The sequence below is a fragment of the Rhineura floridana genome, chromosome 4, assembly GCF_030035675.1.
Source record: "Rhineura floridana isolate rRhiFlo1 chromosome 4, rRhiFlo1.hap2, whole genome shotgun sequence".
Classification (NCBI taxonomy): Eukaryota; Metazoa; Chordata; class Lepidosauria; order Squamata; family Rhineuridae; genus Rhineura; species Rhineura floridana.
This window is the reverse complement of record NC_084483.1, coordinates 9585902-9598733: the sequence shown is the minus strand read 5'-3', so window position 1 is coordinate 9598733 and position 12832 is coordinate 9585902. Positions and strand designations below refer to the sequence as shown.

The 12832-nt window shown below is 40.8% G+C and overlaps 1 protein-coding gene across 2 annotated transcripts in view; it reads left to right on the top strand.

Annotated features, from left to right (window-relative positions):
• The first annotated feature begins 421 nt into the window (after positions 1-421).
• The window catches only part of COG6 (component of oligomeric golgi complex 6), a 31419-nt gene continuing 19008 nt past the window's right edge, over positions 422-12832 (top strand). The window contains exons 1-8 of one of the 2 annotated variants that reach the window (XM_061622405.1): positions 422-733; positions 3349-3492; positions 5736-5807; positions 6660-6718; positions 7134-7245; positions 8759-8841; positions 9011-9081; positions 10789-10882. In XM_061622405.1, the coding sequence (XP_061478389.1) occupies positions 560-733; positions 3349-3492; positions 5736-5807; positions 6660-6718; positions 7134-7245; positions 8759-8841; positions 9011-9081; positions 10789-10882 (809 nt within the window). In that variant the 5' untranslated portion in view covers positions 422-559. The remainder of the gene's footprint in view (positions 734-3348; positions 3493-5735; positions 5808-6659; positions 6719-7133; positions 7246-8758; positions 8842-9010; positions 9082-10788; positions 10883-12832) is intronic. The other variant, XM_061622404.1, reaches the window with a different exon arrangement.

Here is a 12832-nt window from a genome sequence, read left to right as displayed (position 1 = left end):
TCAGTTGTTCATCCCTGTTATGTACTGGTATTCTCATGCTAAGCTGTATTCAGTGGTTCACAAAAGGAGCAAAATCTCTCACTTGATTTGGCCAGATGCATAATCAGAGTGATGCTTGCCTGTTCTCAAAGTTCTCCAGATCACAGCCTAGTAGTCAGAGATGGGATGGCTGTGGCCTTCCAGATGTTGGACCACAACTCCCATCAACCCTAACTATTGGCTATGCTGGCTGGGGCTGGTGGGTGCTGGAGTCTAACGTCATCTGGAGGCCCACAAGTTCCTCATCCCTGTCCTTCCAGGGGTGGCCACTCCGTGGCTCTCCAGATGCTGCTGGACTACAGCTCCCATCATCCCTGGCCATGAGCTGTGTTGGCTGAGACTGATGGGAGCTGTAGTTCAGGAGCATCTGGCGAGCCACGCAATTCGGTTCTCTCATGAAGCTAGAAAGAGGGCGGAACTACGTTTCTGTAGTGAAGGGGAGGAGGGGAATCGGTGTAGCGACACTCAAGGCCTAATTTACGGCGACGCCTCCGCCACGGCCTCAGGGCAGGGAGAAAAAATGGCGGCGGCATCTGAAGAGCGGCCGCCGCCGCAGCCGCCGTTTGTGGCTGGACCTGCTGCTCCTTCCACGGTGGGCATCGCCTCCTCACAGGGGTCGACCGGAGGCCCCGGGCCCAACCCGCTCTCGCGCAAGCTCCGCAAAGTGCTGGAGACACGGTTGGAGGCGGACAAGGTGAGCGAGGCAGGCTTGGCTGACGGGCTCCCTTTTTCCTCCCTTCCTTCCTGGCAGGTGTATCGAGGGAGGCTACACGGACCTCTTTTTCCTCCTTGAGCCATTCTTCCCCCTTTAATCCCGTTCCTTCTACTTCCCTTGCCTTGGCAGAGGAAACTCTGCAAGGTGCGAGGGAATAAACGCGCTCTACTAACCCTTCTCAAATGAAAACATAAGGGATTGTGGTTGTCAAGTGAGAGTCTCATGGAGACTTTAACAGCGCAATCCTATTCATAAATTGGAAGGGGCATCGAGTCCAGCTCAATGCAGGAATCCAGCTTAAAGCATACCCGGCAGGTGACTGTCCAGCTGCCTCTTGAGTGTGTGTTGGAGAGCCTACCACCTCCCTAAGTATGTCTACTCGGGAGTAAGACCCATTGAGTTCAGTGGGGCTGACTCCCAGGGGATAGACCCTCCGTGGCACAGAGTGGTAAGCGGTGGTAACGCAGCCGAAGCGCCGGAGGTGGATTCCAACGGAAGGAGGAAGTCGAATCTCCGGTAAAAGGGGTCGAGGTCCACTCAGCCTTCCATCCATCCGTGGTCGGTAAAATGAGTACCCGGCATATGCTGGGGGGTAAAGAAAGGCCAGGGAAGGAACTGGCAATCCCACCCCATATATACGGTCTGCCTGGTAAACATCGCAAGACGTCACCCTAAGAGTTGGAAACGACTCGCATTATAAGTGCAGGGACACCTTTACCTTTAACTCCCAGGGGAGTGCATATAGGCTTGCAGCCTGAATTACTTACTCTGGTTTAGTAGTCCCATTGACTTCCCAAGGATTGCTGCCTGAACACTGAATAATAACCTGTCGTGTGCCAGATTCTAAATTGGCCAGAACTGTTCTTGACAGTGTTTAACAACATTTTTAATCTGACAGGGGATCTCATGATTGTTAACAGAAGAGTGGCAACTGGAACACTGTCAACAACATTTATAGTGGTGGGTGATGGGAGAGAACTTTGGGTCGTTGAATATAGGGACTAGAAAAATAGAGAATGTTCCTGCTAAATTAAGAGAGTTACGAGTTTTTAAATTTCTGCTGGAGTCTTCACAGCAGTGTTGATCCTGCTGTATACTTGGTGTCTGGCAGCTCAGTGTATGTACTGGCTCCATCAAAGAGCATTGCTTTGAGGTGACATGAGGTTATACAGAAGTTCTGTCTGATGGCCCCACTCCCTCATGCAAGTCATCAGGTGGTGAACATTTATGAGTGAACTGTTCTAGAGGTGATGTGATATTAATGAGCTGCTAAACAGAATAAGCAAGCCATATGAAAATATGTTTTGTGAACTAGATCTGATTATTTATGGAATGGGTATTGAATCTCCCGTGTAATTGGAGTGTCCATATATAAATACAGGTGGGGAGAATGCTTTTGCTCACAGGTTCTATTTGGGGGCTTCTGTGAACATCTCATTGGCCACTATGAGAACAGAGTGCTGGACTAGATTAGCCTTTGGCCTGATCTAGCAAGGCTCTTCTCATGTTCATGTTGCAGAGTCCATAGTTTTTACCATGTAGTAGAATGTGATCTATGATTTGAGGTCTGTACTACACTAACACTCATTGATCTACCACCATAAAACTCAGATCCAGTCCTTTATGGCATTGCCATGGTGTAAAAGGATGCATCTGAGGCATGGATTGTTGTGACTGCTATGCACAGGTCACAAAAATCAATCATCTGCTCGGATTTGTGCCTGCTCTAAAAATCAGAGGCCCCACACTTAGTGATGCTGCTGGGATGCAAAAATACAGGTTTGAGGTACAGATCCTCTTTTCAGGCAGACCATAAAAATTCTTCATCTAATAAAAACTCTTATTGCTGTGCACAAATTACTCTGTAAAAATCATAGGTCCAGTGCAGTCTGTGGGCACAGAGCTTTGATTGGACAAAGTATCTGAGGTGTCTCAAGTAACTAACTCATTCTAACTGAGCTACCTTTTGTTGGTCTGGGTGTAACTGTTGAAAGGTAGGCGTTTGAAGCACGCAAAGCTGTTGCTTTCACAAACGTTCAGAACATAATGGTTATTAAAATACCCTGTGTTGATTCCTTTGGCTGAAAAAGAACATTGTAAGGGTCTCAGAGGTTTCTAACTCTCTACCCCAGTTCACATAGGGAAGTTTGTTTCAGCTTATGAAGCTGCATATCAGCAGCTACATCATAAATCTCATTTGAGCCTTACTGTACTGACTGAATGCATCTTTTGCTGCCAAAAGGAATGAGCAGTCCCATTTGGAATCACGAGTTGCATGCAGCTATGGCTGGGATGATGCCATCGAGTTGGTCTTTGCTACACTGGTCAGAGCTGAAGCTATTTACAAGAGTTGATTGAGTTGACTGTGGTATAATTATATCAATATTGTGTTTTATATTGATATTTATATTGAGTATTTAATCATATATTTGCTTTGAATTGTAAGATAGTTTACTATTTTAACATGTGATTGTATCGGAAAATCTGAAGATGTGTTCTCTTCTGATATGCATGTGTGTTTGTGTGAGTATGTTTATAAGAAGTAGTTCATTTTGTATATGAACTGTCAACATGGTCTTTATTTGTTTTTATAGGAAATGTTAGAAGCTCTCAAGGCTCTTTCAGCCTTTTTTCTAGAAAACAGCTTGCGTACCAGAAGAAATTTACGTGGAGATATTGAACATCGCAGCTTAGCTATAAATGAAGAATTTGTTTACATTTTCAAGCAAGTGAAAGAGGTATGCCTTTTTTAATTATTAGCTCTAAATGTCCAGCAGGAAACTGACTATAAAACAAGTAGTTGCTCTCAAGGCAAATGCACTTTATTAACTATGAGTATGATTCAGAGATTTGTACAAATCTGCTATTTTTTGTTAGATAGTATTTTAATTATACATTCTTCTGTTTTGAGAAGTACACTGTTATGGAAAGTTGATACTTTCATAACCTCAGTAGAATTAAAACATCTTGGCCCAATTTGCACGTAAGGGTGAATGAAGCCACGTGTGGGTACTTAGAGGAAAAATTGTGACCGTTTCGCTCCTCCATTCTGCTGTAGCACTAACCATAGCTCAGCCATGGTTTGACTTAGTGTTATGTCCAAACCTGGGCTCATGGCTTGTCTTGCTCCAGAGAAATTATGAGCGGTAAGCCAAGAACAGACCTTGGCTCAATGTTACATGTGAACCAGGCCATTACATCTCTAATGAAACAGTTCACATTAATGCATGTAATCAAAGAGTCAAAATAACAAACATTTTATTTTTTCAAAAGTTATTAAAGGGAGAATTTTGCCTGCATTTTTTTCCCATTGTCTATGTTACCAACTGCAACAGAGACGACAGAAAGGCAATTCAGAAATACGCAGCAAGTTCAATGGGGGGGGGGGTTACTCCCTAGTAAGTATATGTTTAGGATTGCAGCCATATTTGATGGCACAATTTTATGCAGCCCAAATTAAATATTTGATGGTGCAGTCCTATACATGTTGATTAGGAAGCCCTAACAAAGTAGCTCATAATAACTTAATGAATGTAAATATCATTGAAAAGATTTCCAGTAATGAAATAACAATTTCATACAAAAATCTAATTATCTTACAAAAACTAACAGCAGTGATTAAAAATAAAACAACATTTTTAAGGGGGGAAAACACTAAATTAGTAGGAAATATCAGTAGTAATGCAAAAAAGTAAAAACCCTGCAAAGTCCACTTAAAAGATAATAAAGAAATGGGCCGTATTATATTGTTTAGGGGGGAACTAATGGGAGCCCCCAACGAAAAGGACTTGTCTCTGGTGACTGCCACTCTAATAGATCGTGATGGGAGGCTTGCAAGCAGGGCCTCTCAGGCTCACCTTGAGGCACAGTTGGGTTCAAATGGGCATAGGCGGTCCTTCAAATAATCTGGTCCCAAACATAGGGCCTTAAAGGTTAATACAAGGATTTTAGATTGGGCCCAGAAACAAATTGGCTGTCAATATGACTGGTACAGTATAGCACCAGGCAGCTGCATTCTGTACCATCTAAAGTTTCAGAACCAGTTTCAGAGGCAGCCCCGCATAAAGCACTACAGTCATCTATGTAATCAGGACATGTGCAACTGAAGCAAGATTTGTTTTTTTCAGCTGAGTTGCAGCTGGCCAAATCTGGTAAAAGGCACCCCTACCCAAAAACATCACCTGTGCTTCCAGAGATAGTGCGGAGTCCAGGACTCTCATGCTGTGAATCTTTTCAAAAGAGGACTCTGTAGCCTGCATTGCATCAGTGGTGCAGATTATTATATTTATTTATTGCATGTATATCCCACCTTTTTCTCCAAGGAGCTCAAACTGGCTTACATGGTTCTCCTCCTAATTTTATCTTCACAGCAACCCTGTGAGGTACGTTAGGCTGAAAGACAATGAGTGGCCCAAGGTCACCCAATGAGCTTCATGGCTGTTGAGGATTTGAACCCTGGTCTCCCAGGTCCCAGGCTAGTAGCACTACACTACACTGGCTCTCCACTCTACGTTATTATAATTATATATATTATTCAAGTGTATAATGTATAAAATTATAATAAAAAACATACCAGTCAGTTGTGACAGGAAGGCTTGAGACTGTCATGCCTGAACCTTTTATCACTGATACCGTAAGCTTTCTGGACTGCTCTTGCAGTATTGCTTAGACCTCTGTGAACCCACCTGTATGTCCCTGAAGGAAATGATTAGGTGCTAATTCCATTGTGTGGCTCAGTTAGTTGTCAAATAGGGGGAGAGGAGGAAGAAGCATGGGAGATAGTTTGTGGGACTGATTGGACCTGGCTGTGGCTAAGTATGTTCATATTCTGGAACTGAAAAACAGCCATGTTGGCAAAAGAGGGAACTTGTAAAGACAACAGTTAGCCTGTCTTCCAGAATGATTCTATGGGGAAGGGGTAGAAAATCTCAATGTGTGTGCTAGTGTTTTAGGTCACTGGTCTGTTTCTTTGCCCTTTCAGGAACTTGAAAGCATAAATGAAGATGTGAAGTTTATGAGTAACTGCTGCCAAGACATGACCAATCATTTGAAGGTAAAGAGAGGCGTGTGTGTGTGCAGATGTGGTAATCTCTGGCACATTGGGAATTTGTATTTTCGCTAACACAATACCTTGTCCCAGTTCAACATGTAGAGAGGACTGTTGATCCCAGTCTGAAGATTTTTTTTACAGACAAGGGTATTGTAATGCCCAACAGGATTCCCTCTATGAAATTAGATCCAGGTTAATTTCTACATTGAAAACGGATCTATGCTTGCATTCCTTTGGTGTTCAGAAATCTACTTCATCTGTTGATCTTAATAGTGCATCTTGTATGCATGCAAGCTCTCTGTACACATCATTCTGGGCTGGGGTACCTGTCTACATGTCATATAGGTAATAGTTTTAAAACAATTTTCTAAAGGTCATTTCTTTCAATGAATCATCAGTCAGTTTAATGGGATGGATCGGTTGTTACATTTTTATCCCACCTTTCCTTTAAGGAACTCAAGGCAGTGTACATGGCTCTCCTTCCCCTTTTATCCTCACAAGAATCCTGTGAGGTAGATTAGACTTGGAGAAGGTGACTGGCCCAAGGTCATGGTTAAGTGGGGAATTGAATTTGAGTTTCCCCAGTCCTAATCCAACACTCTAGCAGCTAGCTACTTCAGCACAGTTGCTGCACCAGTGTACTGAATTTGGCTCTAGTTCAAGTAATAGAAAGACAGTATATAAATGCAGAAAATGCATACCTTGGATTATGTATTTGTTAAAAAAAAAAGGTTTGTTTCTGAAACAAAACTGCCTTCCCACCCACTCTTCTGCTTTGTTTGGTTTGAAACAAATGAAAACAGTAGAAATATACCTTACTGAGTTTAATTTTAATTATTCTGGTTTGTGTTCCAGGCAACCAAGGAGCAAACCCAGGATTTAATAGTAAAGACAACTAAGCTTCAAGCAGAGAAGTACATAATTACCTTTTTGTGACATTCAGTGTCAAATGAGAGTGGTTTTGTGGATTCTGTTACTTTTACACTTACTATGCAGGTTCCTTAGGAGGCCCATAGGAGCCATGTGGTAGTGGCATAGAGGCTCTCCACATGATTAGTATGATCTGTATGGTAATCATCTTGCAAGCACTATGGTCTCAATCTACATTTGCTGTCCAATGAAAGTGAGGTTGGTTTCTGCATGGGGGCCATAACACCTGAATCCCCATAACCTGATGCAAAAGTTAAGGATTATTTTTATGCTCCCAAAACAGGAGTTGAATGCGAACAGGTATGGAAATGTAACTGCAGTTTGCAATAGAATATGAACTATAAAATGTGTGAAATAAATGAGAATTGCCATAAAGCGACACAAGCCTTTTAATTGCAGCCAGATGTTAGAACAGAAAGCACAAATAGCAGATGCTTTCATAGCAGAATTCCAGCTTTCTCCAGAGGAGATGAGCATCCTTCGAGGCACAAGAGATGGGCCTGTTACAGAGGTAAGTATCCTGAGCATGCGCAGCAATAATATTCTAGCATAATAGGTAAAATCTTTCTATTCTGGTCATTCTATTCCTTTTGTATAGTAGGTTCTTTGTAGCTCCTAATGTAACTTTGAGAGTGACGTTTGAGAACATTATCGGAACAGATGTTTTGGCTAGATATATATACATCCTAAGATGCTTTCCCTTCAGGGTTCCTCATTATTATTTTAAGGAAATTAATTGAATATCTAGGAAGCTCCTGTAGGACCCCAGAGGGTAGCCTAGAATTGACATATCAATTTTTAGATCATATATTGGAATTTTTGTGAAATATTTTATAATATGATCTGATCCTGCCACCTTCTTTAAAGTGCGTACCTGTAGTCCCAATGGAGTTCTTCCCACTATCTGAACCAAGCAGTGACAGATCAGACAAGTTCAAATCATTTTAAAGATTTATTAAGCTGTATCTACAGCAAACACACACGCAAAAGCAACACATTCAGTCTTACGTGGAATGGTCTCTTGAGTTTGCAAACAAAGGTGATCTCCAGTTGCCACAAGCACAGATCTGACCTAGAGCCAGTTCTTCCTCCTATCCCTTCCTTCCAACTCTTACTTGGCTACTGCATAGCTGGTTCCTCTCACCCCACTTTAACTATAGCCTTTATGCCCTTTACTATCTCCATTTGAATTGGGAGGATTGGCTCCATTCAAAATGGGCTGATTGGCTCCTCAGATCTTTGTCTTCACCTCAGTGATAGATCTCTCACTGAGTTCCTTGCCCTGCTATTCCAGATAAGCTATGCTAATTTGACCTCCCAGTACACTCCACTCAGAACACGCCTACTGTGCTTGGTCTCTCATTTTCTTATCTTTAACCTTGACACTTGCCAGCTCTGTCCAACTAAAACTCTTGTGTGAAACCTCTTAATGCTGAAATCTGTAACTTAAGCATATTTGTTGCTGAAGACTTGTGTTCATCAATTCTATATTTAAAAATGCATTCAAGCATTCTCTGCCTCCTAAGCCTCACTTCTTAGTTGTGAGGGTTTAACTGCTTTTTGTCAGTATTTGTCCCATGATTTTGTACCCCATGGTTTCCCCTTTTTCTGCCTATAATTAATAAAATGTTATCGGCCATTTTATACATTTATCTGTCTGTACACAGTCAAGTTATTCTAGTCCTACAAATAAAAGGGAGGAAAAATCTCCCTTGAAAACGTACAATATGGCTTGTCTTATACTTCATGCCTAGCCGTGGCCTTTAAATGTAGGCAAAACATATCTAATTTGTGAAGCTAGAGAAATCATATTTGAGATGATGGTTATGAGCTAAAGCTCTTGTCTTTTTATAGTATTGCTTACTTTGATTGACCTCAGTTCTCTAGAGATCTTTCTTCTCAGCAGAAATTCTTTTACCCGGAAAGAATGTGGCCTGTAGTGTAATTATCTGAGTGCGTTTCTGGGTGGACAGTTTGCTTAAAAAATGTCAGTGCCTTTTAATCTTGTTTTTCTTTTATTTAAGAACTTTTTTAAAGTATTAGGAAGAGTAAAGCAAATTCACAATGATGTTAAGATTCTTCTGCGGACAAACCAACAGAGATCAGGGTGAGTGCTTGCTGAACAGCTGCAAAGCGATACCTGAAGTAGTAGTCATGATTCAGTTCAAGCAGTATAAAGTGAGCTATGAAAATTTTGGGGGGATAAAGGGTTTAAGGATGCTTTTATTTACATAAAACACTTTTTGTTAAAACCTTAAAACATTTTACATTTGCAGCCTAGAAATTATGGAACAGATGGCTTTGCTTCAAGAGACGTCTTACGAACAGCTTTACCGATGGGCCCAAGGTACCTTTAGTTTTTGCAGATAATTATTTTTCTTGAAAAGATGCTTATTTAAAAGTGTAAGCACTTATTTAATCCTGGGATTTTTAAAAATATGTAAGCCAGTACTCTGTGGTCAGCCATCTTGGTTGAAAATAGCCCCAAAATCATTATGGTGTATAGAAAAAATCATTTTAATGTGTTTATATTCCACTTTTCAGGCGGACCTCACTACGTGGTCTATATAAAATTATTAAAACAATAAGCATCAACAGCAATTATTCAGCAAAATAAAACAGACAAATAAGGGAAAGAAAGCCTTTTTGCAAATGCTTGCGGTCAGCCCAAGCAGAACCAACAGCATCACCTTAACCCCCTCTCTCCCTTCCCTCCTCCTCTCTTTCATATCCCATCCCACCATAGGAGGAGGCTTGATTCCTCTTTTGGGGCCAGAAAACTACTTTTCTAGCAATGTACTTGAGCCAACACTGGCTAGCTGGAGACCACACAAGTGAAAGACAGAACGTTTGATAATTTCATGTGGACATTTTGATGAGAATTGACAGAACTGTGCCTAGTTTAGAACTGTCTGAAGGTTAATTTTATAAAAGAAATGTTTTAAGGTTCTGGGATGCTTAATTTACAACATTCCCTTATTAAGCTTCCTTATTAACCCCTTGGACTCCTGTTCCAAGAACTGCTTATTTGGAAATAAGCAACTTTGACTCAAATCACAGCCCTGTGGCAGAACTGCCAAATCAGCCACCTAGGCCATGAGATGAGGATCTTTTCAAACAAGATTGTTAGCTGCAAATGGAATTAAAACAACTTTTTATTAATTATTTTCACAACACTATAAACACTGATCATGCTTTAGAGTCGTTTTTCCTGCTAGAACCTTCCAACAACCCTTTGAATGAATTTTGTACTATTAACATTTTGCAGAATTACAGCTGAGCCTAAAAATTATTGGCTGCTCAGTTCCAGCTCTGGCTGAACAGAAATTTGGTTTCCAAGAGCCATGTCTTAACACTGGGGGCTGTATGTAATCTGTGAACTAAATGATTTTAAACAGTCAAACTCTGTATCGAGAAAAGCTGGATTCTGCTGCTTGTATTAAGCACATTTCCATTTATTGGGCTGTTTTGCATAATTCTTAAAAATCAATGGAACTTCTGAGTAGAAACATATAGGATGGTGCGATTAGTCATTTGATACCACGGTCAGTCCCTACGAGGATCTGAGATATACTACATCTTTGCTTTTACATCTTCAGGCTTATCTCTGCAACTCCAAGAGCTGAAAGCTGTCTTTAAAATATGGTCACAAAGATTACTGGGTTGCCACTGTTTACACCCAGGACCCGACTCTGGTCTCATGTGCAGATATCTGCTTCCATGGTAGAATTGCAGAATCAGCCTCCTTGCAGTATCTTCTCTGGAGCATGCCAAGCAATTTATAAGTCATAATCGACAACAACAATTCATATAAAATAATTATTTTTACCACACTTATTGTACAAGAAAAACTCAATGTGGCTTGCAATAAACAAGCGACTCCTTTTTTTAAAAAGACCATTTTGATGATGGCAATAATGAAAACCAGAATAAAGATTCCTGACTAAGGATAGCAGTCTGCACTTTCATAACACTTAACACAGTGAAGTGAAAAGAGCAGATTTAAAAGGTTAACAGTTTTACTGTTGGCTTGATGACCTTTGTTTTTTTACAGGTGAATGCAGGTCTTTAACCCAAGAATCCTGTGACATTTCTCCAGTTCTAGCTCAAGCAATGGAAGCTTTGCAAGACAGGCCTGTTCTCTATAAGTATGTTTCATATTTTAGTTGCAGCACATAATATGGCCAAAATTAATAGGCTGGGGCCTCATTTTTCTGACCAGAAGGTAGATTCAAAAGTTGCACGTTCATGATGAAATTAAACTCTTCCAAATACGTGGAACTTCTATCACTCCACGTCAATCTTCATTCTTCCTACTAAGGATTTGGGATAACTACCTGTCACATCATTGTGCTGTGTGTTTCTTTGCCTCATATCATAACATTATTTTTTACTGGATGAGATGGCAAATTGTTAAGGCCTCAGTGAAGATCAGTAGATGGGGGGGCCGATGGCCTCAAAGGCAGGCCTCACTCTAGCCTCAACAGCCAGTGCAAAGAATTCCTAACTTTATTATTGGTGTTTATATATAATTTTCTACCCTGAACAACTCTATCTGTCCCCATCCCATCTATAGCATAAAATCATGGGAGTTGGAAGGAACCTCAAAGGTCATTTAGTCCATCCTTTTGCCAGTGGAGGAAACCCACTATTACAGTATCCTTGATAGGTGTCCATCCAGCCTTTGCTTAGAAACTTCTACTGGAGGAGAATGCACAACCTTCTGAAACTGCCTGTTCCACTGTTGAACAGCCGTTACCGTCAGAATGTTCTTTCTAATGTTCAGTGTAAATCCTTTTTCTTGTAATTTGAACCTCTTTAGTTTGGGTCATATCCTCTGGAGCAATGCAAAACAAATCTTCATCTATGTGGCAGCCCTTCAAAAAATTTCAGAAAAACTGCATCTGATGTGGCAAAAAGGATGGTTGCCCTTTCATAGTTTCTTATTCCAGTCCCCACCTGTTTAAATGTTGAATCACTCCAAGAAAAAAGCTTAGAGGTCCCAGGGAGGGGCAGGGGGAGGAAATGAAGACCAAAGAACTTTGACACGTATTGATTGCAGTATCAGCATCATAAGATTGATTGTAAATAGAAGAGAGTATCCAGAAGGTACTCTGCTAATGTCCAGTGACCCTTTTGAATCTCTGACCTTTTCATTGTGGTCCAGATTCATAAATGACAAAACAAGAATACACAGAATGAAAACATGGACCGTTTCAAGTTAAAGTTTTTTCCAAAACACAATGGAAGACTTGTTTGCCAAAATATACAAGAAAAATGGCAATAGTGCACAATGACATCAAAACATAAAATCTGATAAAGTGGATGTCCTGGTTTTGTTTGTTCGTTGCAAAATATTTGCTATTAGTAAGCATAACCTCAGTAATGGTGTTGATATCCACTAAGTTCCTCAACCCTATTGTTTACCTGATTTGAAAGGGGCCAGATCAGTTTCTTAGCTGGGGGTTTCCACAATGCTTGGTACTTTGATGTAATGAGTGACTTTCCTTTTTTTCAGGAGCAGTTGACTAATTTCTTATTTATAGTTTGTAAAATGTAAGAATGCTGACAGTGCTTGAGATTAACCACAAGGTGGCAATATTGGAACACCCACCAAATTCTGTACTCTTGCTTTCTTACCTTTATCAGACATGCCTTGCTGAAATTCATCCTAAAAATGTGTCTACATTTTTAAGGTCTTCATAACACAGTGGCCCAGTTCACATGTAACACTAAACTATGATTTAACACTAGGTGGAGGAACTTCAGCGAATCTGAGCAAAACAACAGGTCACGCACCTCCCTCTCTTCCCCCCACCTGCCCCCCCCCAAGCTGGTAGGATAGCATCTGCAAAGTTAATTTTCACTTTCAAATAATCTGGACGTAGCAGAACATTCAAATCAGGAAATCTGGTTTAAAGCAAACTCTTGTCATTTTCAGAATAAACAGCTTCAGAACCATAGGTTATGAAGCTGGCTTATTAAACTACCAAGCTTTCATTTTAAACCAGGATCCCCGGTTGAACCTAATGCTAAACTGACACCTGGTGAATCTAATTTGGCCCATGATCCACAGGTTCCTCATCCCTACTTAAAAA